The 27,786-nt window shown below is 38.3% G+C and overlaps 1 protein-coding gene across 1 annotated transcript; it reads right to left on the bottom strand.

Moving 5' to 3' along the window:
* Positions 1–4: 4 nt before the first annotated feature.
* On the bottom strand, positions 5–27,786 carry DYNLT5 (dynein light chain Tctex-type family member 5). Its single transcript, XM_019731077.3, has 5 exons — positions 27,576–27,786; positions 25,688–25,811; positions 10,325–10,416; positions 3,209–3,333; positions 5–2,336 (listed from the first exon to the last, which is right to left on the bottom strand). The coding sequence occupies exons 2-5, from the start codon at positions 25,801–25,803 to the stop codon at positions 2,133–2,135; spliced, it is 537 nt and encodes a 178-aa protein (XP_019586636.3). The 5' UTR covers positions 25,804–25,811; positions 27,576–27,786; the 3' UTR covers positions 5–2,132.

Raw genomic sequence — 27,786 nt, 5'->3', positions numbered from 1 at the left:
AAACTTACGGTGTTTTTTATTTTTTAATGTTTAATTTTTAAAATGGTTATATAATTGATATAACATTGTGTAAGTTTAACACATACGACATGTTGATTTGATACTTTTATGATTGTAATACGCTGACCGCCGTGGTGTTAGCTAACACATGCATCAAAATTTCCTATCACAAGGCTTTTTGTGATAAACAGCATTCTTCCAAGTTAGTCACAATTACTGAGTTTTTACCATACATTCTCATACTGCCATATAATTGCTAGAATTCATCATTGATGATCTGAATTACAGGACATGGCAATCTGCTGGCAAACTGCTTCCTTTTTTATTTTTAACAGCCATAATGTTTTGGTGTTTGATTCTTAACACAGCCTGGAACTGATGGTAGGAAGATCTCATGGATGAGATTATAAAACTCTAAACAAAAAGCCATTTTTCTAAGATCTCATGGATGAGATTTTAAAACTCTAAACAAAAAGCCATTTTTCTAACGTACTTTCTTCCTACTAAAGAATTTTCTTCATTCTGATTTATTCATGCCAAATTGCCCTATGATTGCCCCTGCTATTGTTCTAAGATGTGAGATGTTCACAAATGTGTAATGAAACTACGAAGCTCATTTACTTATTGTATTTAAGATATTATCCAGACTCAAAATTGGCCTATGGAGATTGACAAATATTGGTTGTGATAAATTATTACACAGACATATTCCCACTAAGGCACTAAGAGAAAAAAATAATGCAAATTGACTAATTTATTTTGAAAAGCTACCTTAAAAGCTAGAACAAACAGAAGGAAAGGAACTTAAAAAGTGTACTTTTTTTTTTTTCTAGACGTTGTTTTGGGGAAAAATAAGACATCAATACATTTTAAAACTATAAAGCACTGACTGTTTTCCCACTTGTTAAATTCTTTTTGGTATGAATTACACATCATTTTTTTTCCTTAGGACTATAGCATTGCTAATTTTCTCCATATGCGTACAATTTGTCTTTGACCTTTAACGAATGTCCTCTAGGCAGTCCACTTACTATCCAAGAACAATGCCACGGCCTCATTTTACATACACACAAAGGGCTGAAAGCTCCATAAAAATAAATGATCCATGGTGCAAGCTGCATTAACCAGCAGAATAATAAGCTATTTCAGCCCTGTAAATTTTAGTGCCATCCATTCAAAACCTCACTGGGTCACTTTAGTACTAAATTCATAGGAACAAAACAGTAAATACACATGTTTTATTTGTTAAGCTGCCAGCTATATATTTTGTGTAAAAATTTGTTAGCCTAGGAAAATCTATTCAATGTCACATCAGGCAGTGTATATTTAAGAGCAGTATCTCTTTCCAAGACATGATTTTATGTGTTACAGATACATTTACTATTAAGCCTCATGTATATTTAATATCATAGCGTTTACTTCAGTGCCTTAAAAAGCCTTTGTTCACGTTATAGTTTCCATTATTGAAGAGCCAACATTCAGTTCTCCCACAATATTATAAAGTGCAGGCAACCCACAAGAGCTTCTAGTTTTAGCTAGAAGCCCTGTGGGACTATGATAATTGTTATGAAATCATTAATTCTACCTCAGCAGTTTCAACTGTCAGGTACATGTAACAATAATTGCAGTTAATGAATGCTGCTCAATTTATTAAGTACAAAATGAAAGCCAGTATTCTTTTATATGCAGCACTGAGACATATTAACATTTATCATTTGTGTATACCATGTTGAATATTCTACTGTCATTTATTGTTCAGGGTATAGAGCCATATTTTTTTTTTGAAATTTTTCTTCATTAAAAAAAAATGCAGGAAATTCTAACTCTCTAATTACAGGGTAATTAAAATAATTAGTATGAAAAGTAATACTTACTAAGAATCTATGTGTATGAACAAAAAATCCAAAAGAACCAAGACTTAGTTCCTTCTTGGAATAAACAAGATTCTTTTCCTATGCCACCCTTCCCTCCCTCAATCTTTACAAGAGTATGAAAAAGGCCCCCAACTTCCAGTCGTTTGAATATTGATGTTGTTTCCTTCTCAAGGTTTTAGGCAATAAAACTTTGGTGTACATAGATACAGCCTATTTCTTGATTTAAAAACAGTTACGTACTAGATTTCTCATTTTCAATCACTCAAAGTAAACTGCATAGACATTTGCAAGAGCAAAGAGGGAAGAGTTTCTGAAAACATAAGATGAAAATGTATCACTTTTGGGATTCCAGAGGCATCTACTTCCAATAAGTATGCTCTGACTATTCAGTTGTCCAATGTGAACAATCACAATTAGCTTATACCGTGGAATCATCAGGTCCTTGACCTGGGCTTTAATAACCTAGAAATTAAAAGGAAAAGAAAAGTTCCCACTTAGCCATATTGAAACTTAAGAGTCTTAACCTTTGTTACAAATATGGTGGATTTAAATTAAGAAGATGGCATGATGCATTGTAGATATCTTCAGTAATTGTTGTAGAACCGTAACTATGATTTCCTCCAAGCACTGTCCTCATGAGATAGACATTTAAAGACCAAACGATAGCACCAGCAATAAATCTACATTTGCTAAAGCACATGGAAAAGCTGTAATCCAGAAAACAGAATTTAATTGATTTATTACATTCTTTGAAAATCTATGTTAAGATGGCTTCCCTTCAAAGAATGTTGGCATTAGAGCGCTACCATTTTGTTCATGTCTAATTAAGGGACCATACATCTGGAGTCTCCTGTGATATGACTAATCATGCATCTTTAGTAAAGATTTTGTTATAAAAAGGAAAGTAGAGAAAACCTGATGGAGTGCCAGGACTTTAGCTGATAAAAATAGAAATGTATTTAAATGTATTTAAAGGCCACAATGTCTGTATTTGATGGCAGTTAAAGCTGCCTTGGGGAAGACAAAATGATTTTTAAATGTTTTATCTTTTTCAATGAATTTTTTTAAATAAATGGGGCAGTTTTATATATTTTTAAAACAAAATACATGCAAATGATGCATATAATGATTGTTTTAGACAAAGGCTTTTTTACACACACACACACGTACACACACACACACAGAATATGACCTAATAAATATTTTAATAAAATAAAATATAAATAAGCATTTGTATTGCTACTGAAAATTAACTGCCTTCATCAAATTTAGGGAATTGTGCTTTCAGCAAATACTCTAGTTACAGTTAACACTTTGGGCAAATGGCACATTACCTCAGAAATTGTTTTAGTCATCTGTCTGCAGAGCTCTGGTTCGTATTGTTCTTCTTGTAGATAGTTAGTTAACACATCTTTCAGAATATGATTGACAATGACCACAGGAAATTGTTTGGTAGGACCTGAAAATATAGACAAATTTCTTTCTAAGAAATCATTTCAAGTCATATCCCCCCACTGCATAGGCTAATCAAGAATACTGAAACATGGAGAGACACTTGATCTCCCGAGTGGCCTCTATTAAAGGAAAAAAGTAGTCCTAATTAAGCTTCCAGTCAGGTTCTCTGGCAGAGGATAAGAAGACAATGGACTCATCCGTTTACCAGACTATCTACAGAGTGTGTTCGATACCATTGAGGTTTGACGTAGAAAGCATCCTCCTTCCCAGTTCTTACTATTAGTGACTTACTTCAAAGTTTCAACATCTTTTTCACTGGTCCCCTAACTACTATTTCTCCCCCTCCAGTCTACCTCCCCTTCCAGTCTATCAGATCTTACTGTGCCGTGCTATGCCCCTCAGCAAGGTCTAATGTTCAGCTCTTACCCAACCTATAGCCTCTTCTCCCACCATCACAGTTCTCTACATGGATGCTGCTCCATCTTACGGACTCATCTCTCTTTAAAGGATGCTTGTACATTTGCAATTGCTCTTGTTTTTAAATGGAACACCCCTTCCCCATCTTGTTCATCTGAGAAATATCCACTCATGTTTCAAGGCCAGCTCAAACATCTTGTTCTCCAGGTAGCCTTCCTCCTCTCCTCAGGTAAAAATCAACCCTCTGTTCTCTGTATTCCTCCCCATACACTGGGAACCCACTGTTATTCTGGCTCCTAATCCACCTAACAGCTGAGGCATACCTATCTTTCTCCCAAGTGAAATATGATGCTAGATCAGATTATAACCTTTCAGAGTCTAATACAATGTTAAAGGCATAATAAATGTTTAATATATGATTTCTGAATTCAAGTAGAATTCAACATTGATAGATAATCATAGTACAGATCATGGCCACTTTTACTGAGCATTTTCTACATATATGGCACTGTGATAAGCATTTTATATTTATTACCATATATAATCTTCCAATAAATCTCTAGGGTGAATCTGATTCATACCTTTTCAGCACACAGAGCCCAAAGTCATATGTACCGAATAGCTACAGATCTTTTAGTTGTAAGTGGGGGGAAATCTAACCCAAACTTAGCTTTCCTAACTGAAAAATCTAAGAGTACTTTGGGTTTAGGACACAAATGATGACATTAGGATTTAGTTCTCTATTGGTCTCAGGGTTCATGTGAGGGCAAGAGGGCATGTGAGCTGCCATTAGCTCCTAGACTGTTTCAGATTTCAGGGCCAGATCTTGCTTCTTCAATAGCTCAAACAACATTTTCTGAATTGAATATCAAGGCTTTGATTGGTTTGACCAATCATAGTGTTTTATGCCATCTCAGAATCAGTCCTAGTTACATCTCTGAGACTAGTATCAGCTTCAGCAGAATGTTGTGGACCCAAAGTGGTAACGAAAGCAGTGGTGGGGCTTCCCCAAAGGAAAGTAGGTAAGGTTACCAGAAGAAGTATAAAAGTATATTGGATGGCAGGAATATTAGTTGTCTACCACAGCACTGTGAAAATACCGGTAGACTGACTAATTATGGAGCCTTGTAATCCAGATAGTCTTGGGGATTATTGTAGAAAACGCTACAAGGCCTAATGGGATATTCTGACGGTCTATAATTTTCTTGAGGTTAACTAGCACAGATGGAACCACTCTGGCCCATAGAGTCTTCCTTTGGTCATTGGTAAATCTCTGTGGAATTTCTATATAGCAGTAATTATAAATGGATTCGGATAATAGTGGGCAGGTACACATTTAGAGAAAACAAGTAGGTCTATGAGGAAACATGAATGGGAAAAGATATTCACTGTGGACCTCACCTGGGAGTATAGGGACAGGTGCGAAGATCTTTGTTTTCAAATATCTAAAACCTCTGTGTGAAGGGATAAACATCTCTTCACACAGAGGGATAAAATTCTGGTCAACAGGGGACCAGAAATCATTTGCCTTTGCCTTGAAGGCTTTTTTTCTCCACATATCAACGGCATTGGTGGGTTTTGTTGGATAAAATTTTAATGCATATCTCTTTCATTTAACTCAAGTACATATAAAATAACTCCACAAGATAACCCCAAAATGCTCAATGAACTTTTATTTTACATTCAATATCATTTTATCTTAATTTCAGGTGTACAGCAAGGTGGTTAGATATTTATATAATTTAAGAAATGATCCCCCTGACTAGTCTAGTACCCACCTGGCACTCTACATAGTTATTGCCATATACTGACTATATTTCCTATGCTTTACTTTACATCCCCATGACTATGTTGTAACTACCAGTTTGCACTTTTATTCCCTTCACCTTTTTTACCTTGACTCCACACCTCTTCCATCTATCACCCAAACAAATCTAGTACCCATCTGACACCATACATAGTTATTACAATATTATTGACTATATTCCTTATGCTATATCCTACATACCTTACATCCCAATGACTACTGTGTAACAACCAATTTGTACTTCTTAACCCGTTCCCATTCTTTCACCCACACTCCCAACCCCCCTCCCATTTGTCAATCATCAAAATACTTTCTGTATCTATGAGTTTCTTCCTGTTTTGTTTGTTTATTTTTTCTTTAGATTCCACATATGAGCAAAATCACATTGCGTCTTTCCCTGTCTGACATACTACACTCAGCACAGTACCCTCCAGGTCAACCCATACCCCCACAGATGGCAAGAACCCATTCCTTTCCATGGCTGAGCAATATTGCACTGTATGTATGTACCACCTCTTCTTTATCCATTCTTCCATTGACAGACACCCTGGCTGTCTCCACATTTTGGCCATTGTAAACAATGCTGGAGTGAACATATGGATGCACATGACCTCTCAAAGTAGCATTTGGGTTTCTTCAGGTAAATACTCAGAAGTGGGATTATTGGGTCCTTCTTTGTCTCTTGTTATAGCCTTTGTTTTAAAGTCTATTTTATCTGCTGTAAGTATTGCCACCCCAGCTTTTTTTTGGTGTTTATTTTCATGAAATATCTTTTTCAGTCCTTTTACTTTCCACCTCCATGTGTCTTTCGATCTGAAGTGATTCTCTTGTAGGCAGCAAATGTAAGGTTTTCGTTTTCTTATCCATTCAGCCCTCAGATGTCTTTTTATTGGAGCATTTACTCCATTACCATTGAAAGTAATTGCTGATAGATGTGGAGCTATTGCCATTTTATTACTCATAATTTTGACTTTTTTTTTCCATCTTAATGAAGTCCCTCTAACAGTCCATGTAATACCAGTTTGATGGTGATAAACTCCTTCAGCTTTTTCTTGTCTGGGAAGCTCTGTATCTATCCTTTGATTTTCAATGATAGCCTTGTGTGTAGAGTCGTCTTGGTTATAGATCCTGCTTTTTATCACATTGAATATTTTGTGCCAGGCCTTTCTGGCCTGCAAAGTTTTTTTGAGAAATCAACTGACAACTTTATGGCAACTCTCTTATAAGCTACTAGTTGCCTTTCTCTTGCTGCTTTTAGGAGTCTCTGTCTTTGACCTCTGCCGTTTTAATCATTAGTTAGGTGCAAAAGTAATTGCGGTTTAAAAGGTTAACAATAATTGCAAAACCCGCAATGACTTTTGCACCAACCTAATATAATGTGTTTCGATGTGGGCCTGTTTGGGTTCATGTTGTTTGGGACTCTCTGAGCTTTCTGGACTTGTGTGTCTATTTCCTTCACTAGGTTAAAAAAGTTTTCAGTCATTGTTTCTTCAAATAGGTTCTCAATCCTTTGCTTTCTCTCTTCTCCTGCTGGTACCCCTATGATGCGAATGTTGGGACGCTCCATGTTGTCCCAGAGGTCTCTTGAACTGTCTTCATTTTTTTTTTTTTCCCTGTCCTGATTGGGTGTTTTGTCCTTTCTGGTCTTCCAAATCGCTGATTCGATCCCCTGCTTCATCTAGTTGTCTGGTCATTCCATCTAGTGCATTCTTCATTTCAGTTATTGTATTCTTCACTTCTGACTGGTTCTTTTTTTTTTTTTTTTTACAGTTTCTATGTCCTTTTTTATGCTCGCTATTTCTTTGTTGAAGTTCTCACTAAGTTCCTTGAGCATCCTTATAACCATTGTTTTGAATTCTGTATCTGGTAGGTTACTTGCCTCCATTTCACTCAGTTCTTTTTCTGTATTTTTCTCCTGTTCTTTAATTTGGGACATATTTCTTTGTTTCTGAATTTGGCTGGCTCTGTGTTTGTTTCTATCTATTAGGTAGATCTGCTATGCCTCCCAGTCTCTGCCAGGTGGCCTTACGTAGTAAGTGCCCTATGGGGCCCTGGCACAGTCTCCCTGGTCACCTGCTCTGGGTGCTCCAGGAGTGTCCCTTGTGTGGCTGTGTGTGTGCCATCCTGTTATAGTCAAGCCTTGATTGCTATTGGAACATGAGTGGGTGGGATTGACCCTTAGGCTGACTCGCTGTGGGGTTTGGCCACATCCACAGATTATGGGCTGCTGTGCAGAAGGGTTACCCCACTGAATGGGGTTCACCCCGTAGGCTCTGGTGCCTGTTGCGACTGCCCTTTGGGTGTGCCACATGTGGGGCTAATTGGGTGGTGGTCTGCTGTAGTCTGAAGCCACCTCCAAATATGTTGGTTCTGGGGCCTCTTAGGAGGGGCTCTGGTGCAGGCGCAGGTCACCCACCGCCTGTGAGTGGCCAGACACTACCTGGTAGGAACTACAAAGTGACCCACGGTTGTTCACTACCTGTGCTAAACCTGGAGGTGGTTGGGAGAGGCCACACTGTGAACTAAGGATGTCTGTCACCAGTATTGGGCCTGGGGTAGCTCAACAAAAAGCCAGGACACCCTGTAGCCTGCTGCCACCTGCTGGCTCCCTTAACGTTCAGCCACTGATAGAGCCTCAAGCAGTAAGCAAGTTGGGTGAGGCAGGGTCTTAGGGAGTCACTAGAGTGGGAAGAGTTGTGGTCACCGTGTTAACTCTTCTGCTGTGTTAATTGATTTCAAATTTTTTTCCCAAAATGTGTCAGAAATCCACACACAAAAAAAGTTGATATTTTGACTATTTTATGCATTTAAAAATAACAATTTGAGCTGCTTTGTATGTAAATGACATTTTTATGTATAAAAATTTCCTATTGTCGGGGCCGGCCCAGTGGCTTAGGCGGTTAGAGCTCCATGCTCCTAACTCTGAAGGCTGCCAGTTCAATTCCCACATGTGCCAGTGGGCTCTCAACCACAAGGTTGCCAGTTCAATTCCTCGAGTCCCGCAAGGGATGGTGGGCTCTGCCCCCTGCAACTAAAATTGAACACAGCACCTTGAGCTGAGCTGCCTCCCGGATGGCTCAGTTGGTTGGAGCACGAGCTCTCAACCACAAGGTTGTCAGTTCAATTCCTCAAGTCCCCCAAGGGATGGTGGGCAGTGCCCCCTGCAACTAAGATTGAACACGGCACTTTGAGCTGAGCTGCCACTGAGCTCCCGGATGGCTCAGTTGGTTGGAGTGTGTCCTCTTAACCACAAGATTGCCGGTTCAACTCCCACAAGGGATGGTGGGCTGTGCCCCCTGCAACTAGCAACGGCAACTGGACCTGGAGCTGAGCTGCGCCCTCCACAACTAAGACGGAAAGGACAACAACTTGAAGCTGAATGGCACCCTCCGCAACTAAGATTGAAAGGACAACAACTTGACTTGGAAAAAAGTTCTGGAAGTACACACTGTTCCAATGAAGTCCTGTACGCCTTCCCCAATAAAAAAAAAATTCCTATTGTCATTTATTCTTAAAAAACACAAAAATATAGAAAAATATACATCTGCTTTCCTAAATTCCCTTTCTGGAAGTTTTCATCTTCAGTCAGGAGATGGAAATATTCATTAGGATACATCTGACCATCATGGCAAAAAGGTTAATGTAGATTCTGGTCTGGTGTCAGTGCTGAACCTGGAACTATCCAGCAAAAATCTCAGAGCACACCGAGACCAATTGCTGCCCACCTGGGGCCTGTGGATTCAGGTAAGCTTTCCAAAAAAGAGTGCAATGTGGGCAGGGCTGGCTGCTTGCAGAGAAAATGCCCTCGGTGTAAGGGTTGTTAGGTAGGGCAGTTTCCCAGTGAGTCAGCTGGGTGGAGCTTGCCAGACCAATCAGATTCAGATTTAGCCTGTGGGGGAGGGTTCAACACAGGAAAGATGGCGTGGCGCCCACCTGCTGGCTGCAAGGGAGGAGGCTCCCTCACAGGAAAGATGGCCCACTGTCCTCCAGCCCTCACTCCGATGCCCCCTGTGTCCCTTCGCTGGAGCCCAAGGTGAGTGTCCTGGAAAGAGAGAGTCTGTGCATGGGCTGTTTAAGAGGCTGTCTCAGTTTCCTGCAGCCTTCTGTCCAAACTGGATGGTCAGAATCCCCACTATTTTTCACAGCCAGATGCTGTTGGGCTCCTCTTCCCAGCACCAGTACTCTGGGCTGGGAAGGCTGGTGTGGGGCTGGGGTCTCTCACTCCTCCAGGGGGAACCTCTGTGGCCAAGATATCCCTTCTGGTTCTCAACTGCCATGCAGCGGTTTGGAGCCAGCCATTTCGGGTCTCCACCCTTCCTACCAGTCTTGATGCAGCTTATTCCTAATATCCTCAGTTCTAAAACTTGTGTTCAGCCAGACTTCAGATGGTTCCCCAGGTTGATTGTGTTCTATAATTTAGTTATAAATTTAACGTGTTCTTGGAAGAAAGCAGACACAGTGTTTATCTACTCTGCCATCTTAGATCTCTTTTCTCCTCAGCAAACTTCTTAATTCAGTAAAACACAATACGTATCAGTGCTATCCAGTGAATTGCCTCGTATTTAGGAAACACTGATAAACAAAAGTACACAATGGGTGTTATTCCCATTTTGTAGAGGAAGAAATTAAAGAAGCATCACATCACTCAGTTAATTCAGATCCCATATATTGTGCTAGCAATGAAGATAATGCCATGTTATCAGATATTATTTTAAGTAACTATCATTCACAAAAATTAGAAGTTTAAAATAGGAGTGATGAAATAACACACCTAGCTGATAGGTGTTTTCCATTTGTACTGTATGGCGAGAGGCATCATCCCGCAGGCTAGGTTCATCCATATAAGACACAGTACTCAAACAGCTGAAAGCAAGGCAGAAAACAAATTTCAATGGTTATTATAATAATAACAAAGCACAATGTTGCCTTCAGCAAAAATGTTACAAAGGTACAATTTCCTTTAAGAAAATTTCAAGCAAGTCCCATATAAATATCCCAGTGACATACTTAAAGTCTGAAACATTTGAAAGATGGAAACATTAAGGTGTAAGAAGTTTCTTGGAGCAGGTCTCAGTATAGTGGTTAAAGCCCAGAGTAGAGCTAGGGGCATCTGATTATCAAGAAAGTGTTCATGGGTTGGTTCTGTGTGAGGGGTAACAGAATACATATTTCAAACATCCATTGCCAATCACGTCTCTACCACAGATACAAAGGCTTTCCTCAAAGCTGACAAAGCTCACAAAAGGGACTGGGGGATATATGAGAAAGCTTAAAATGTTAGGAAACAGCTCTATATACATAGGGGTTATAAAGAGTTTACTATTATATGTACCTCACAAATTCTGTTAGTAAGAGCAAAGAAAAATGAAACTAATCTATATGGTGAGAGAAACCACAATTCTTCCAAAGTATCATAAATCAATGAGCATCAACCACTCTTTTCAACGTTAAGAAAGGGTGTGGGTTGGTAACCAAGGCGATATTAGTTTATCCAGGTGCTGAACAGGAGACCCAAACTAGAAGAGCCCCTAATGTCCCTCTAGCGCTACTTAATTCAACTTGATCAGAGGAAATTAAACTGTCACTAATGGCAGTCTCACAATGTGATACCCCAATTCTCTACACCTGTGAAAATGGAGGTTAAGCCAGATGTCATTTCAGAGGAAATGATATCATAGTGTGTGTGTGTGTGTGTTCATTTTCAGAGTGACCACTTTTATAAGCAGGCTATGTTTTTGCTTTTAAATGACAAAGAGATATTTTTTCTTAATCTTTTGGGATTTTTTTTGTCTGTAATGAGTTTAAAATTCTTAGCTCTCAGCTGTTTAGAATTAGTGAGCTTCTTGTAAAGTGATATTTAAAGAAAATCATGGATAATCTATTTTAAAAAATCATTTAATACAGTACAATTTCCACAATAAGTTTTAAGGTTTACCCACTCAGCCCAAGAACGTGATGCAAGAAATTATGGCTGCTTTTTCACGATGGATTTCTGGATTAGAGACTTAGTCTTCTTTCTTGTAACACCTGCTGTCCTCAATTTTCTGCTGCCCTTTGAAGTAACATCCAACCTGTTGGACCACATAGGTTGCAGGTGTTGTGGGCAGTACCAAAGACAACAGCTTCGGCTTAGAAAACCCAACGTGGCATAAGCCCCTTGGTTCTAAGATAAGCCAGCCTGTCCCAATATTATAAATGCTACTTTTAACTTTGCAAAACATTTTCCATCAATGATCTCCTCTTACTTTCACAATACCCTTTCAAGTAAGTAAAAGAATCCTTATTCCACCCATTTCAGAGATATAGGGAGTGAAGCAAAGGGCTTACTGTCATACATATAGGAACGACAGTCTTAGATTTTTAAATATCTTATTTATTTACTTCTTAGTGACGAAGTCTCACATATGATCATATCTGAAAAAATGAAAATAAGGGCAATGACTGCCTCAAAAAATTAATTACTGCAATTAAAACTTGCTTGCACAAACATAAGGAAGTATTAATAAAGACCCTATTTCTTTTCTACCGAACACCATATTAAAAACTTATAGAAAAAAGAAGTAGAGTTGGTACAAAGCTCATATTAGCAGAAGTTAGAAGTTTAAGACAACCAAGCAAACAAGGAGTTTTACAAACAGTCCTCACTATTTCTTTGTTATTGTCATGTTACTAAAAAATTGATATTTAGTGCAGTTTATAATATTATCAATATGAAATTGGGAAGTGTCACAAGGGCAGCTTAAAAACCCCACTGGCTGCAGGTTGGTGTACAAATAGAAAGTTTTGCAGAGTGACTGTTTTGATTTACTGATGGTGATTTAGTTCAGTGTCTTTTCATTTCCACAGTATTCATGTAAAAAGTGTATGGTCATTGTAAAAAGTTCAAAACATATAGAAAAGTATAAAAAACAAAGTAAAATTACACAAAAAATTTCTAACCCTGGTGGTTATCTAGCCATTGTTTATAATAAAAAACAATCTTTTCAGGCATAATTTTACATATGGGATCACATTATAAATACTGGGTTCTTTTTCCCCACTCAGAAATGTATTGTAGGTAACTTTCTATGTCAAAAATAGTACTCTACATCAACATTGTAAATATCAAGACAGTATTTAATATCTGAACACACTGCATTTTATTTAACCATTTATTCTTCAGGCCATTTAGGTTGTTTCCATTCTTCCACTATTATAAAGAAAACTATAATGATCATTGTGGCAGGGAGTGGCATTTGCATTCCAGTTTTGTTCTTGCCTTCTTCCTTGGTAACAGAACTCTTAGGTTTTGTTAATATTTCTCTCCAAATTAAAGACAAATTCTTGGATTCCTTTGGTGTTATTGGGGCCATGTGGCTTGTGAGCTAGTAAGATGTAAGTGGAAGTTTTGGGTGGAAATTCTAAGAGAGCTTCCTTTAAAAGAAATAATTCAACCAAGAGGAGCCTGTTTATGCCCTCTTTGATAACTGGAATGTGGATATGATGGCAAGAGCTCAGCAGCTATCTTAGGTCTTGAGATGATCTTATGGATAACAGATCAGAAAGATAGACAAGTACGTCTCTGAACTGCTTCCCTCTAGACTGCTTATGTAACAGAAAAATATATTTCTGCTTTGTTTAAGCCACTGTTGTTTTTATAAATATTATAATATGAAGTATTAGCTATAACTGATACAAATTCTAACTGATACAGAGTTTGCTTCTTGAAAGTGGGATCCTGCAAGTTAATAGGGCACAAAACTTATAGTTAGTTTTATGGAGGAGATAGGGCTCTGGGGTTTCAGATATTTTGCTCGAAACCTGGAATCCCTTATCATGCAGAAGGAAAATATTTGGTTAGTATATTGATTTCTGTACCTTGGAAGGCTGACTATGTATAAACCAAGGCTATAAATTCATGAAAAATTATACTTTTAAAAACACTCTGTTCATGGTATTTTTTGAAATTGAGATTTGATACTTCCAACACTAGAATCAGGTGGGTTGAACAAAGGGAGACAGAAAAGAGAAGAATAAGGTGAACAGAAAAATAAGATATTTATTCCTTCAAAAAAGACAAAAGGAAGACATAAAATATTTTTAAAATAATTGCATTCTGGGCAAATAACATTAAACCAGAATATAAACTTGGTAAATTTTTAGAAATAAAAGCGATCTTATATTTGAAAATTGGGAATTCCCAATATCAGTTCACAATACTGACTTAGAAAAACTTACATCTATTTTCTATTGATAAACAACTTTACTCAAGCCCTTGGAAAATTTTGAAGATAAAAATGTGAGGTGCTCAAAGAGAAAATTTATTTTAATTACTAGCTCTGTATACACAGCAAAGTAAATTTATTTGATATATGTCACAATATTGCAAGTGGATGAATTACAATTGTCTATAACCAGACTTTCCCTAGTTTATAATACTACCTCTTCTAGATACATAATCTCATTGCAAAGAGAATGTTGTAGTTGATTTATTTTTTTAAATGTGAAACATGTTCTTGCTGTCGATGTGTTTTCTCATCAGCTTCTTGGCATTTGTAAAGAAAACATTTCAATTGGCAAAATGTGTACAAGAGAATTGTAAAGTTTTAAGATGGGAAGTAGATCAAAAGTAAATGCAGGAAAATGGAAAATCTGGCATAAACTACTGGTAATAACACTGAACAAATCAACTAATATTATTATAGAGAAATGAGTAACAATTTGTAATCCAATGCAAATTTCAGCTAATACTTGGAATCGTATGTGCTATTGCTGAGGACAGACTTTGAATTGACCTGAGTGCAGTAACAGCTGCATAAAATTGGTTCCCCAATAAGAAAAGTAACCCTTCTGTATTGTACCCAATTGACACTGGAAATGTCCCATGCTAATCCAACAACCTGTGTTCTGATTATGCAGAAAAGAGGCAAAAAATAAAAAATATATAGCTGAGGAGTTTGAACATATTTATTCTTTCTTGAAAACATCTTGCAGATTGGCTTGCTGACCATTCCTTGAATCACACAGAATAAATTCAAGGCATATCTTATTGTTATGACTGTTAGAGATAAAAACAATAATTTCAATTAAATCTCACCAGCCACAATACCATCTAATTATCATTGCGAATTCATTTCCAGACGTTTTCACTGCCATTATTAGATGTTTTGAAGCTTCAGTAAGAGATAATATTTGAACGCATAACCAGTCTTGGAGCCATTAATTTAGTAGATTAGGAAGGTCAAAATATCATCTCTTTCTACTATCTGTCGCCGTGAAATGCTTGGAACTACCATATTTTGAATGGTATCATTTAAGCGTAACTCCCCCAGTGCTTAATCTGTTATTAAAGTTATATGCTGCCTCCCAGTGGAGACATTTCAGAGCGCACAGAGAAAAGAAGGCTTCAGGGTATAAAATTTGCACATTATTTTTGTTTGTTTATTTCTTCATTCTTTCTACAAATCTTTATTGCCCACAATGTGGCAGGCAAAGAAGAAAGTACTGATAATACAAAGAAAACTTAAGAGTCCCTTTGTTCCAGAATCAAGATGTAGAAAACAAGATAAAATATGTATAGAAATTCATTTGGGAAATTTGCACCTCAAACATTCTAGATGTTTTTATGTATGTTAGGCTTAACAGCATACCAACTCTTCCCCCATCACTAAAAGGTGAGAGTTGTCTGGTAAGGTAATTTAGTTGTGTGGCCATTTAGTTTATAGCAAGTTTGCCGGAATTATATGTAGTTTTGTGATATTTTATTTGCGTTATTAGCCCCATATTGCTAGTAACAGGAAGATTATAATGGGAACAAAAGTCAAGATATATTTTCAGAAATGAAAGAGGAGAGAAAATGACATGATATGTGTTGTTGTGGAATAATTTTCAAGAGGAAGAATGATTCTGAAGGATAAAGAACGAACCATTCAACCTCTGGAAAGTCTGGCTCTGTGGTGATTGAAGATAATCCAGGAAAGGCAGTTAACAAAATAGAACAATTTTAATGTATGGATGGAAAATCGGAGTTACTGTCTGAAGTCCATTGAGCTAATGTTCATCCAAGATATGGTGGGGTTAAGGTCAGAGGCAGCTGACGAAACTTCTCTTGCAGCTCCTGGATGAACACAGTCTCAATGTTGCATTACCCCTGGCGATTATCAGAGAGGTGAGGCTGAGAGTGTGGATGCCATAATTACTTCTACCATGCTACGGAGATCATTAAGGAGGAGTGTGGTCTATCTCAACAGAATTTCAACACAAATGAAAATGTTCCTTTGTTGTTGTTATTAGATGCACACGGAATGTTTCAGCAAGGAGGTAAAAGGATATCTTGTTTAAAACATTTGAACGGAGCACTTTTCTGTTTGTTGTAAATGCATCTTCCGTCTGCAAGATGAAAGCCATTGCTTACCTGGGACTTAACACATATTGAACCTGTGAACCTAACCTATTTGTGAGAAAAGAACTTGCTTGTTCAGGAATTAGTATGATGTAATAATTAGTCAACGATCAAAAAATATTAATTGAGTGACTGCTATATGTCAGGCACTCTTCCAGGTCCTTAGCATATAATAATGAAAAACACAAACTAAGATCTCTGCACTCATGGAACTGAGTGAGAAGAGACAGACAATAGACTAAACAAATAAATTATATATTATGTTAGAAAATAATACATGCCGCAGAGAAAAGGAGAGCTTCGTTAAGAGAGTGTGGAAGTAGAGGAGGAAGAAGGTGCTGTTTGCAATATTAAATAGAATGGCGAAGACAGGCCTCCATGAGCAAAGAATTGAAGGTGAGGAAATGAGCCCTGTGAATGTCTGAGGGAAGAATGTGTCAGGGAGAGAGAAGCACATGCACAGGCTTTGAGACAGGAGGTTGCCTGGTATATTTGAAGAAATGCATAAAGAAAGCCTAGCGTAGCTGAAATAGAGGGAGCGAACAGGAGGCTGGAAAAGGATGAGGTTACAAAGGTTTCGGGGAACTAGATCATGCAGAGCTTTGGCTTTTACTCTGATAAAGCGGGATCCTATAGAGAAGTTTGAGCACAGGAATAGCAAGGTCCACTTTATATTTTACAATGATCACTCCAACTGTGGTGTTGAGAGTAGACTGCAGGTTGGCAGGGGTTACAACAGGGTGACCAGTTCAAAAGCTTTAATGGTGATCCAGTTTAGAGAGGACAGTAACTGCAAGGGACTAAATAGTGTCTACCCAAAATTCATATGTTGACGCTAAACCCCTCATGTGACTATATTGGAGATGTGGCCTTTAAGGAGTGATTAATCTTAAATAAGGTCATAAAAGTAAAACCCTGAGCAGATAGAACTGGGGTCCTTATAAAAAATGAAGAGACAGCAGGGCTTTCTCTCTGCCACGTGAGGACACAGTGAAAAGGTGGCCATATGCAAGCCAGGAAGAGGTATTCTGACCATGATGGCATCCTGATTTCAGATTTCCAGCCTCCAGAATGGTGAGAAAACAAATTCCTATTGTTCAAGCTACTCAATCTATGGTATTTTGTTATGGCAACTCAAGCTGACTAATACAGTGGTTCAGACCAAGATGGCAGCAGGTGTGGGTAGCGGTAAGTAGTTGGGTTCTGGATGTATTTATAAAGTTGATCTGATAGAATTTCTTGATAAATAGGAAGGAGGGTAGTTAGATAAACTGTTAAGTTCTGAGAATGTTGAGTTTGAGATGTCTAGTAAGTCTTGAAGTGAAAGGTCAGTAGGCAGATAAATGAGCCTGAGGTTTGGGAGAGATGCGTGGTCTGAAGATGTACATTTGGGGGCATAACACCATGTCTCAGTCACTAGAGTGGAGGAGATTCCTGAGGGGATAAGTAGAGGACAAGAGGAGAAGAAGACAAAGGACTGACTGCTCCCTGAGGTACTCCTACGTTAAGAAACTGGGGAGAAAAAGATGGACTGGTGAAGAAGTCTAAGGAAGAAGGACCAGTCAGGAAGAAGGAAAATACGAAACGTATGTCCAGAAGCCAAGTCCAGAAAGTGTTTCCAGGAGAAAGGAATGGTCGACAGTGTCAAATGTTGAGAGGGCAAGTAAGGCGAGGACTCACCACTTGGTCAGCAACGTGAAAGCCATTATGATCTTGACAAGAGCAGTATCACACATTCAGGGATAGCCTGTTTTGTTCACCACTGTATCTTTAGCACCTAACACAATGCCTATAACATAGGCAACAAACATTTGTCCAATGACTAAACACAATGACTCCATGATGAAGTCATTAATATTCTCATTGTATCGATGCTATATTAAGACTAAAATGATATTAGATAGTCGCTAGTGAAGCAGCAGATCTGGGATGCAATCTCAGGCCTCGTTTGATTCCAAAGTTCTATGTAATAATAGTAGTTAATACTGTACTTGCTCTGTACTTTGATGTGCCAAGAATCATTTCAGGTGTTTCTGTGTATTGTTTTAATAAATTCTCACCACATCTAGAAATGACAATTCCTGCTTTTATCCCATTGTATAAAGAGGGCTTAATAATTTATGCAAGATCAGCAGTTTATTGGTACTCAGGCTGGAACTTGCCCCAACTAGTCTGCACCACAGAGCAGGCCTCTGAGCCACTCACTCCATTCTGCTCCCTGACCACGCTGCTGCTATTGCACTCACTCCTTTAGAAATGCTACGTTAGTGAGCTCGGGCTGCCATCACAAAGTACCACAGACTGGGTGGCTTAGACAACAGACATTTATCATCTCACAGTTCTGGAGGTTGGAAGTCTGAGAACAAGGGTGTTGGCTGGGTTGGTTCCTTGAGAGAGCTGTCAGGGAAGGATCTGTTCCAGGCCCCTCTCCTTGGTTTGCAGGTGGCAATCTCCTCCCTCTGTCTCTTTACCTTGTCTCCCTCTGTGCATGTCTATGTCCAAGTTTCCTTTTCTTATAAGGACATCAGTCATATTGGATTAGAATCCACCCATATGAACTCGTGTAAACTTAATGATCTTTTTAAAGACCCTATTTTCAAATTAGGTCATATTCTGAAGTACTGAAGAATAGGACTTCAACATATAAATTTGGGGGAAGTTGGGAGAGGCACTCAATTCAGTTCATAACAATACAAACACTTTTGTGATGTCTCTAAATTCTAGGGTTAGAGAACCGCGGATTATTAGCTGTGATAATCATTTTACCGGGCAAATCATTTTACCATACCAAGCCTCAGTTTCCTTAATGTATGAGATAATAGGACGTGCACAAACTCATTTTTTCTAAATACTGTTAGACGTCTTTACTGAATGACTATATCAGTTTTTATTCTCAGTTGCCTTGCCAACATTTGGTATTATTCTCCCTTCCTATGTTTTGCCATTTGAATCGGTGCAAACTGGTACCTTGTTTTAATTTCCATTTTCCTCATTCCAAGTGAGTTCAAGCATCTCAATCCTGCTTAACCACTTAGACTTTGCTTCTGTAAATTGCTATTTATTTCCTTTGACTATTTAAAAAATGGTTTTCATTTTTTATTGTTAATGTGCATAATTAAAAAAAAATATCTTCCGCTGGCTTATTAATTGTGTCTAACAGTGTATTCTCTGTTGAACAGAAATGCTAAGTTTTATTGTAATTATATTTATCAAGGTTTTTTTTTTTTTTTTTGGTTTGTGGTTTTGCTTTTTCATGCTGGGATCTTATTTAAGAAATCTTCCCTTCCCGTAGAACACAAAGATATTCTCCTATACTTTCTTCTATGAGCTTTAGAGCTTCCCACATTTCAGCCCTCCATCTGGAGTCTACTATGCAAATAGTATGAGGTAAGAATGCGGCTTCATTTTCCTCCATAGAGTGAGCCAGTTTTCTCCCGACACAACCTATCAAAAACATCCAACATTTCCCCACTGCTTTTTATACATTATGCTTCCATATATTCATGGGTCTACTTCAGAAATTTCTGTGTATACCATTGATCTATTTGTCTATTCCTGCATTAGTTATCATTTTTACTTACCATAACTTTGTGGTACTCTTAACATCCAATAGGGAAAATCCTTCCTCTATGCTCACTCTGCAAAGCTAACTTAATTACTCAGAATTCTTTCCTTATTTATAAATTTTAAAATTGTTTGAGTTTCTCAAAAAAGTACAAATGAATTTTGATTGAGATATATTGACCTTGTAGATTGATTTGAGAAACATTGATATGTTATTGCGTTAAGCACTTTCATCTATAGATTATTTCTCCAATTCAAAACTTCCTTAACGTGAATGCCTCTACCTGCTTTTTCATGCTGGCATCTTATTTAAGAACTCTTCCCTTCCCGTAGAACACAAAGATATTCTCCTATACTTTATTCTATGAGCTTTATAGCTTCCCACATTTCAGCCCTCCATCTGGAGTCTACTATGCAAATGGTATGAGGTAAGAATGCAGCTTCATTTTCCTTCATAGAGTGAGCGAGTTTTCTCCCAACACAACCTATCAAAAACATCCAACATTCTCAGGGCAGTTTTCACAAAGATGCCAATGAAGGATTATGTGCAAAGATGTTCCCTATGGCACTGCGCACCTTGGCAAGAAGTGAACGCTACTCTGGGTGTTCATCCCAAGGATACAGATAAGAACATACATGATGGATAGATATCAAGGACTACTATGCAGCAGTAAGAAGCAATGAGATAGATAGCCATAGTTCCATAAGTAAATATAGAAAATAAACACGTTGAATAAGATATATGAGATCGAGAAAACAAAATGAAATCTATAGCACAACACCATTTATGTAAGTGAAAAACGCATCTCTTTGATAAGTACTTATGCGGCATTCTTTTATGAGATGGTCAGTCAGGTGTGGCCAGAAAAGGAGACTAGAGGGGCTCAGTTAAACATTATACTAATAAATTCTAGAGACAAGAGACATGCCTTGCCATGTAGGGCCATGTGTGAAAATGGCAGGGTGACGAAGATGCATGACATGAGCAATGAAGAGCTGGGGCTAGAGACTTTACTGGGGTTTCGGAGGGAAAGGGAAAGTTCAGGACTGGCTGGTCTGAATAATTTCTGCAAGCTCTAAGCTGTAGGGGAGGCCCCTAGGCGCCTGGAAATTGGCTCTGGGTTGATTAAGGCGTAGGAAACTGTCTCCTGGGTTGTGAGGTTGAGGGCTGCAGAGAGAGGATTGCTTGCTCTGGGTTTGTTAGTTTGCATATCAAAGACATAAAGCATCTTCCCTGCTGAAACCTTGGCTATCTTTAAGAATTCGCTCAACCTGGAAGGGAAGGCAGTGTTCTCACATTCGGAAAGGATTTTTAAGATGTCAAAACATCATAATACACACACACACACACACACACACACACACACACACTCACACACAATATGTATCTATATATCTATATATACCTTTCTCTCTCTTTCTCTCTCCATATATATGTGCGTGTACCATTGTGTAACATATATGTGTGTGTATATATATATATATATATATATATATATATATATATGAAACAGCACTTAGATGTGTATATTATAATATTATATGTGTAGTATTGGAGTGGGTACCCATTGGGAGACAAGAGTGGGAGTGAGAATGGGGAAGAAGAGGGACAATTAGGTAAACACGAGTGCTCTCGCCCATATTGACGATGACAATGTGCTATGAAATGAGGAATATTTTCCACTCAAATATATTCCTGAGATAAATAAGATAATAAATGAGAAAAATGGAGATAATAAAAGTGCCTTCTCTACGTAACCCACAGGGTTTTTATAAGAATCAGATGGATATTGTATGTGAAACGGCTGAATAAGTACAACATACTATTAGTTATTATTGTGATTTCATTTTGGAACACGGCCATTTCAGTTTTCTTAAGTTTCTCTCTCTTTGGTGGGGAAGCTATATCTCATCCAGATCTTGTTGGGGCCTTTAGTTTGGTTTAGATGGGAATAGAACTTATCAAAATGAGGAAACAGGCCAAGCAACATCATTTTTAACCGCACATAAACAGCTCACAGTGGCATAGGAATCATGGAATACATTAATCACATTTAAAATTATCTGTTCACTGCCTTTCCTACCAGATTATAAACCATGAGAGCAGGGATTATTCGTGTGTGGTCCATCACCTAGCATAGTACCTGGAATGTACTGGCTGGTCAATTAAATTTATTTCAAATGAAGTAATAAATACGATCTTTTCCATTTTTGTAGAAACAAAATTACCAGGTGGCTTTTAGTTTACTTGAAAAATGAACTTCTCCAGACTAGAACCCTATAGTAAGTCACCTTTATCTGTCTAATATGTGGCACGTTAATTTGCACACAGTAAAGGCTCAAGAAACCTTGAATAAATGAATAAGTGAAAGAATACAGTGTGTTTGATGCCACCAGTGGGTTCAAGTAGAGAGCTGTGGGATCCATATTCAAAGCTCTTATAACATGACATTAGTGTAATTTTGGTTTGAGGCAAAAGAGAAACTCTTTAGCTACCGACCTTAGGGCTAGCCTACTAGATGAACTACTGGACTCAGACATAATAAGCATGGATATCATGTCACATTATCGTTTGGAAAGTAACTTAACCTCAGGCTTCTATTTCCATTCTAAGAACATGAGAGTAGCACATCTGTTCAAATACTGTTTGAAGGCTGCCAAAGGCTGAGCTTCCAACAAGAAAGATGTCATTGCAAATACCTGCTCTTACCCATGGATGGGGACCAGAAGGTTCTAGTGAATACATACAAGAGTTTCGTTAATGCAAGCTACGCATCGATAGCCAATTTTTAGAGAATGAGAATACTTGACTATAAACAAAAGCCCATTTTGCCACTTCTTAATTCTGTGGCTTTGAAGGCTCTGCCTCTCTAAGCATCTGTTTCTTCATTTGTAAAACAGAGATGATAATAGCATCTATCTTATAGAGCAGGGTTTGGCAAACATTTCTGTAAAATTCCACATAGCATTTATTTTTATTTTTTTTTTAAACTTTGTGAGACCTATGGTTTCTATCGCAACTACTCAACTCTGTAGTTATAGTGTGGAAGCAGACAGAGGCAATACATACAGAAATAGGCATGGATGTGTTCCAATAAAAATTTATTTTTGGATACTGAAATTTGAGTTTCTTATAATTTTACATGACAAAAAATTATTCTCCTTTTGACTTTTTCCAACCATGTAATCACCATGCTTAGCTAGGGAACCATACAAAAACAGTTCACAGGTGGAACTTGGCCCTTGGACCATAGTTTGCCACCCTCTGTTATAGAGCTTCTGTGAGACTTAAATGAGATCATAGTGAGGGCTCAATAAATGTTGAGCCCTTGTTGCTATTATTATTTAAGTGAAATATAAACAGAATTCAAAATTACAGATGAGTGTGATGATGACAACCACGTAGGTATGTGTAGAAAGAAATATGCCAACTTGCCAACAGTTATGATATTGAGATAGTAAGATCCAGCCTAAAATGTTTCTTTTTAAAAACATAAAAATCACATTATAATGAAAACATAATTTAAATAAAAACACCCAGCCCTAAAAACAATTAACAAGAATTATATTGTATATAAATTCAATCTTCATTTCACAATTCAGAAGGTACTTTGGACATCCATTATGCCCAGGGAACAATAGTAAGCATCAGTTACTACTGGAGAAGACTGTACACACAGAATCCATGATTGTAGTGTTGAATCTGTGCATACCCAAGAAGCTGCTTTCCAAGTAGGTCTACAGTCTACTCTTCTTTGCCCTCCTCATCGGTGTCTTTACTGCTATCAAGGCAAATAAGTCCATACTCTAATTAGAGAATGATACAAAAAACAGCCCAACATGATACTATGTAGAAGAGGAAAGCAGCAGAAGTGGAAAGGAAGAGCGTCCAACCCATCCGGAAGGGGAAATGGTTGTAGTTGGGTTGTTAGAGAGAGATTTTTGGAGAGATAAGGATGGAGCTAAATTCTGAAGGAAGAGGAGAAGGGAACCAGAGTGTAAGAAGAGTATTACAGTAAGCGTACCCCATGGGAAAGGAACACAAGGCAATGGCTGGAGGCAAGACAGAACACGGAGGGATTGTAAATATGGGAGTTGAGTATTGCCATAGAGTAGATGCTAGCAAGATAGTGGAAAAGATGGTGCTTGAGAAGGAGACAAAGGTTTGTAGACTCTATATGCCATACTCATGATTTAAGATTGTATCCTAGTCATTAAATCAACATCTGACTTGTAAGCCTCAGTTATTTCACAGTAAAATGGTAAGAATGATGCCCACCTCGTAAAATTAATGTTGGGGAGATTAAGAGAGGTAGCGTATTAGGTCATCAGTATACTTCAGGATATATTTTATGCTACTGAAATTGGTCTATTAAAAATTTGTTTTGCAACAACTTTCAAAAGAAAGGTATATGCTTTTCCATTAAACAATGCAATTTCAAAACAATACCTGCATTTGATAGCCTCTAAGCTTTCAGAATTTTCTACTAGCTGCAGACTGATTTCATGAAAGAGAATCACCCATGCAGTCTGGTCTAAGACAGTGGAAAGTACTCAGGAGCTAGGGTTGGGGCAGCCTCCTGAATGGCCTTTGCATTGGCAAGGGTGGGGGAAACTGTTCATTTGCTATTTAAGAAAAAAAAGAAAGCACAACTAGAGGACCCATTCTGAATGTTTGGTTTGAGAGTCCAAATTTCTACTTTCAAATATATCAGAATAATTATTACTGAACTGTATTTGTTAGTGAAAAATCTATGCTAACGTGTTGATAAAACTATTTTTGTATTATCACTTTTAGTTGGTATTTGTACTTCAGCAGTAAAAAAAGAGCGATCTCTAATTCTTCAAATTTGGCCATGTCCTGATTCTATGTGACTTTCTTATTTGCTATGAAAGGGAAAAGGTAAATGAAAATTATGTAAATACAGACGATAATTTAGTGTTTGGGTGAGAGCAGATTTTCTTTTTAAATCATGGGAACATGATTTATGTCAGATTATTATTATAAATTTTTTTCTTGAAAAGAGTTAAATTTAAGCTAACAACTATTTTAAAATAATTCTCAAAAGAACTCTTACGCTTAAATACTAGAAATAGGAGCCAAAATGGCTTAGAGTCAAAAGCAAAAGTTACAGAGATTATTCACCCAGCTTTACTTCTACATGCTAGGATTGCTACTCTTTTGTATTTTCTACCTGTTAAATAGAGAGATTGTACTTGTAATCCACAAATATCCAGGGATAGAAAGAGGAATTTTAAATAAGTGCATTAATACACTCCGAGAGTAGGAAGATTTGGTTTCAGAATTCTAAAGTAAATATATTCTAGTTCTGGTCTCAGTTCCATAGGACACATCAGTTCCTACTTCCCAACCACGGGGATTAGTACACCACATCCTTCAATCCTGTGGAAACTATTAAGAAGAAAAGTCTATTATATAAGTTAGTTGGCCTCTGCATTGAATAATTTGTTTTGTTTTCTTCCCAATGGCAGTCAAAAAGAAACGCGATGAAAATATTAAAAACTGATTCATCTCTTTAAGAGAGCCAAGGCAATATGCAGCAAGAGCAAAAAGAAAAAAAACAGTACTTAATATCCTTTGACTCACAAATTATACTTCTGGGAAGAAAACAAGCAGAGATATTATATAGTAAAAAAGAAAAAAAACATGGAAACAAACTTAAAATGCTCAATAATTGAGGAATGGTTAGCTAACCCAAAATTATAAACTGACAAAATATTATGCAGCCATTTAAAAGGACATGAGCAATAGTTATTAAAATACATTATATAATTTGTGTAAAATAATGCTAAATGCATCATATTTGTATATATTGATTATAGAAATGCAAAAACGATGTATTTATGTAATGTTGAAGAGAGGAATTCAGGAGACATGTAAGAAGTGTCCGGTCTACACTGCATATGGTGTTTCTTTTGAGAAGAGGAAGTTTGGGGGCAGTCTTTGAAGTAGTAAAAAATACTGCTGGAATCAACACATCACTTATGTTTTCTCACTTTGGTTCTCTCTCTTTTAAACATGTGTCCCCAAAAGATGACTAGGACCTGGTACTTGTCCATTTTCTCTCTTTTTATGTCCCAAAGGAAATGTCTTTTTCTCTCCTGATAAGCTTTATGAACCAGTTTATTCAGTAATTAAATTGAAGTTATTAGATATTCAGTACTCACTCTTTGATGCGCCCATGAAGTTCCCTCCGTCTGAATTCATGACAACTTACAGGAGACACACTCCCCTTTTTCTTCACTGAATGGGCCGTTTTGTCTTTAGCAACATCTGACATCATCGTAACCTCTGGAAGAAAACATTTGTAAAATAGCAGACGAAAGATCTAAACACATTTAAGTTAGTATGATACAGAAATTCATTTTAAATAAGGTACAGATATTTTTTTCTACGTATTTTAAATGGGGAAGTGGGATTTCCTTAAGAGTTTTAGCATATGTTGTTATTCTGGTCAGCATAAATGGAAATATGATAACTCTGATAGCTTTTATTTATGCAATAGTATACTTACTTCACATAAGCCGATAGTAAACTGCAACAAAAATTGTTGCAGAAGAGGTTAAAGTCACCGAAAAAAGATAGTCATGTGTATAAGCAAGATATTATCCCACACCAGAAAGCAATATTTTTATTGCTCTCCCCCACCACTTATTCTTGGTAAAACTTTATTTGTTGTCGTTGCTGTTACTTTAAAAAAATTAAAATTAATTGTTTTCCCCAAAGGGTTTTTTTTTCCTCAAGCAACCATGATTTACTTTGTAAAGAGCAAACAGAACTTAACTTTCAACGAAGTCATTTGTTGGAAAACCTACCTTCTTCTCACAAATGCTTGTTAAAAAGCTGGTAATAGGAATGGACTTCCCCAAACATAGACTATATATAACTCTACTGCTCTCTTGCCTACATACAAATTTAGATATTCATTTAAATTCTTTTATGATCTGTAAATCTGAAAGCCCTAATAAGGAGGCACGGTTGGTAGACACTAACACAGAACTAAAACAGAGTCGCTGCCTTCATGGGGCTGACAGATGAATGGGTGGTGCAGACAAGAACACAGCTGTAAAACCTCAGTGTGATCAGTGTCAGGGCAGAGAGAGGCACAGGCTACTGAAGGGCACACAGATACGGCAGAGCTACTGTGTGCTGGGAAGGGAGGCAGGGCAGTGTGTGTGTGTGTGAGTGTGTACCCGTTGTGAGTGTGTGCCCATGAATGTGAGCATCTCTGTGAGAGGGTGTGCCTCTGAGTGTGTCTCTCTGAGGGTGTGTGCCTGTGTGCGAGCACGAGTGTGTCCCCATGAGTATGTAAGGCTGTATGAGTGAGTGTCTATGTACATGAATGTAAGTGTGTGTGTGGTACCTGTGAACATCTCTCTGTGTGAGCCTCTGTGTGAATGAGTGATTATGCGTGTACCTGACTGAATGTGTGCCTTTGGGAGTGTGTGCGTGCACCTTTGTGTGTGATGTGTCTATGTACTAAATGTGTGTATGGCCCTGTGTGTGAGCATCTGTGTGTGTGTGTGTGTGTGCTTGTGTGTATGAGTGTGTCTGTGTGTGTAGCTGTGTATATGAGTGTGAGTGTGTGAATGTGTCCAAGTGTGTGGACAGGACACACTGAGACTGATTCAAGGGGTCATACAGGTTCCGATCCAAAGTAGCACAGAGGGACTTCGGTCTGCTCACCTGTTTGCAAAGCGGCCCCAAAGGCCAGAGTTGGAACCCAGAGGTCCGGAGGGGTTGCAGCTGCCTGGAGTTTGCCAGGCGGGCCTCAGGAAGACTGCTTAGGACTCTGTGCCCCTGGAGCAGATCTCGGGCTGGCCAGCTCAGGTGAGCAGGTGTCCAAAGGCCAGGACCCACTTCCTATTCCCAAATTTGGGGCCACTTTTTCTTATTGGGGGAAGGAGGAGTAAGGCATCAGGGAGGTCACAGCCAAGGCAGACCGGCCATTTCTCACCACAAGGCCCTCCCTCCTTAGTTCCTGCCGTGCTCCAACTTGTAGTAGTCTTTCTTCTCCGCTCCCGCCCAGGCGCGCTGCACAAAGGTCGCACTTACCTACAGCAGGGCTGGAGCTGCGGGCTAGGCTGGCGGGGGCCTCCCAGACCTCCGACTTGTGCACCGCAGGGATATGCGCGGGGCGAGGCTTCCCTCTTCCCGCCGCCGCCCTGGCACTCCCCGCGACTCTGCAGCCTGTCTCCAGGGTGACCTCCTCAAACAGAGCCCTAGGCCCGCCCCTGGTCCTCTGAGCCGCCCTAAGGATGTGAAG

The sequence above is a fragment of the Rhinolophus sinicus genome, chromosome 14 (assembly GCF_057876585.1).
Source record: "Rhinolophus sinicus isolate RSI-liver-muscle chromosome 14, RSI-T2T, whole genome shotgun sequence".
In the NCBI taxonomy this organism is placed as follows: domain Eukaryota; kingdom Metazoa; phylum Chordata; class Mammalia; order Chiroptera; family Rhinolophidae; genus Rhinolophus; species Rhinolophus sinicus.
The sequence above is the reverse complement of the archived record's forward strand: the minus strand, read 5'-3'. Positions and strand labels throughout refer to the sequence as shown.

Coding starts and splice junctions, on each gene's coding strand:
- DYNLT5 (XM_019731077.3), bottom strand. CDS start 25,803: ATGATGTCAGATGTTGCTAAAGACAAAACGGCCCATTCAGTGAAGAAA. Junction 10,417..25,687: donor CTTCATGGGCGCATCAAAGA/GTGAGTACTGAA, acceptor CCTTGCTTTCAG/CTGTTTGAGTACTGTGTCTT. Junction 3,334..10,324: donor GGAAAACACCTATCAGCTAG/GTGTGTTATTTC, acceptor CTATATTTTCAG/GTCCTACCAAACAATTTCCT.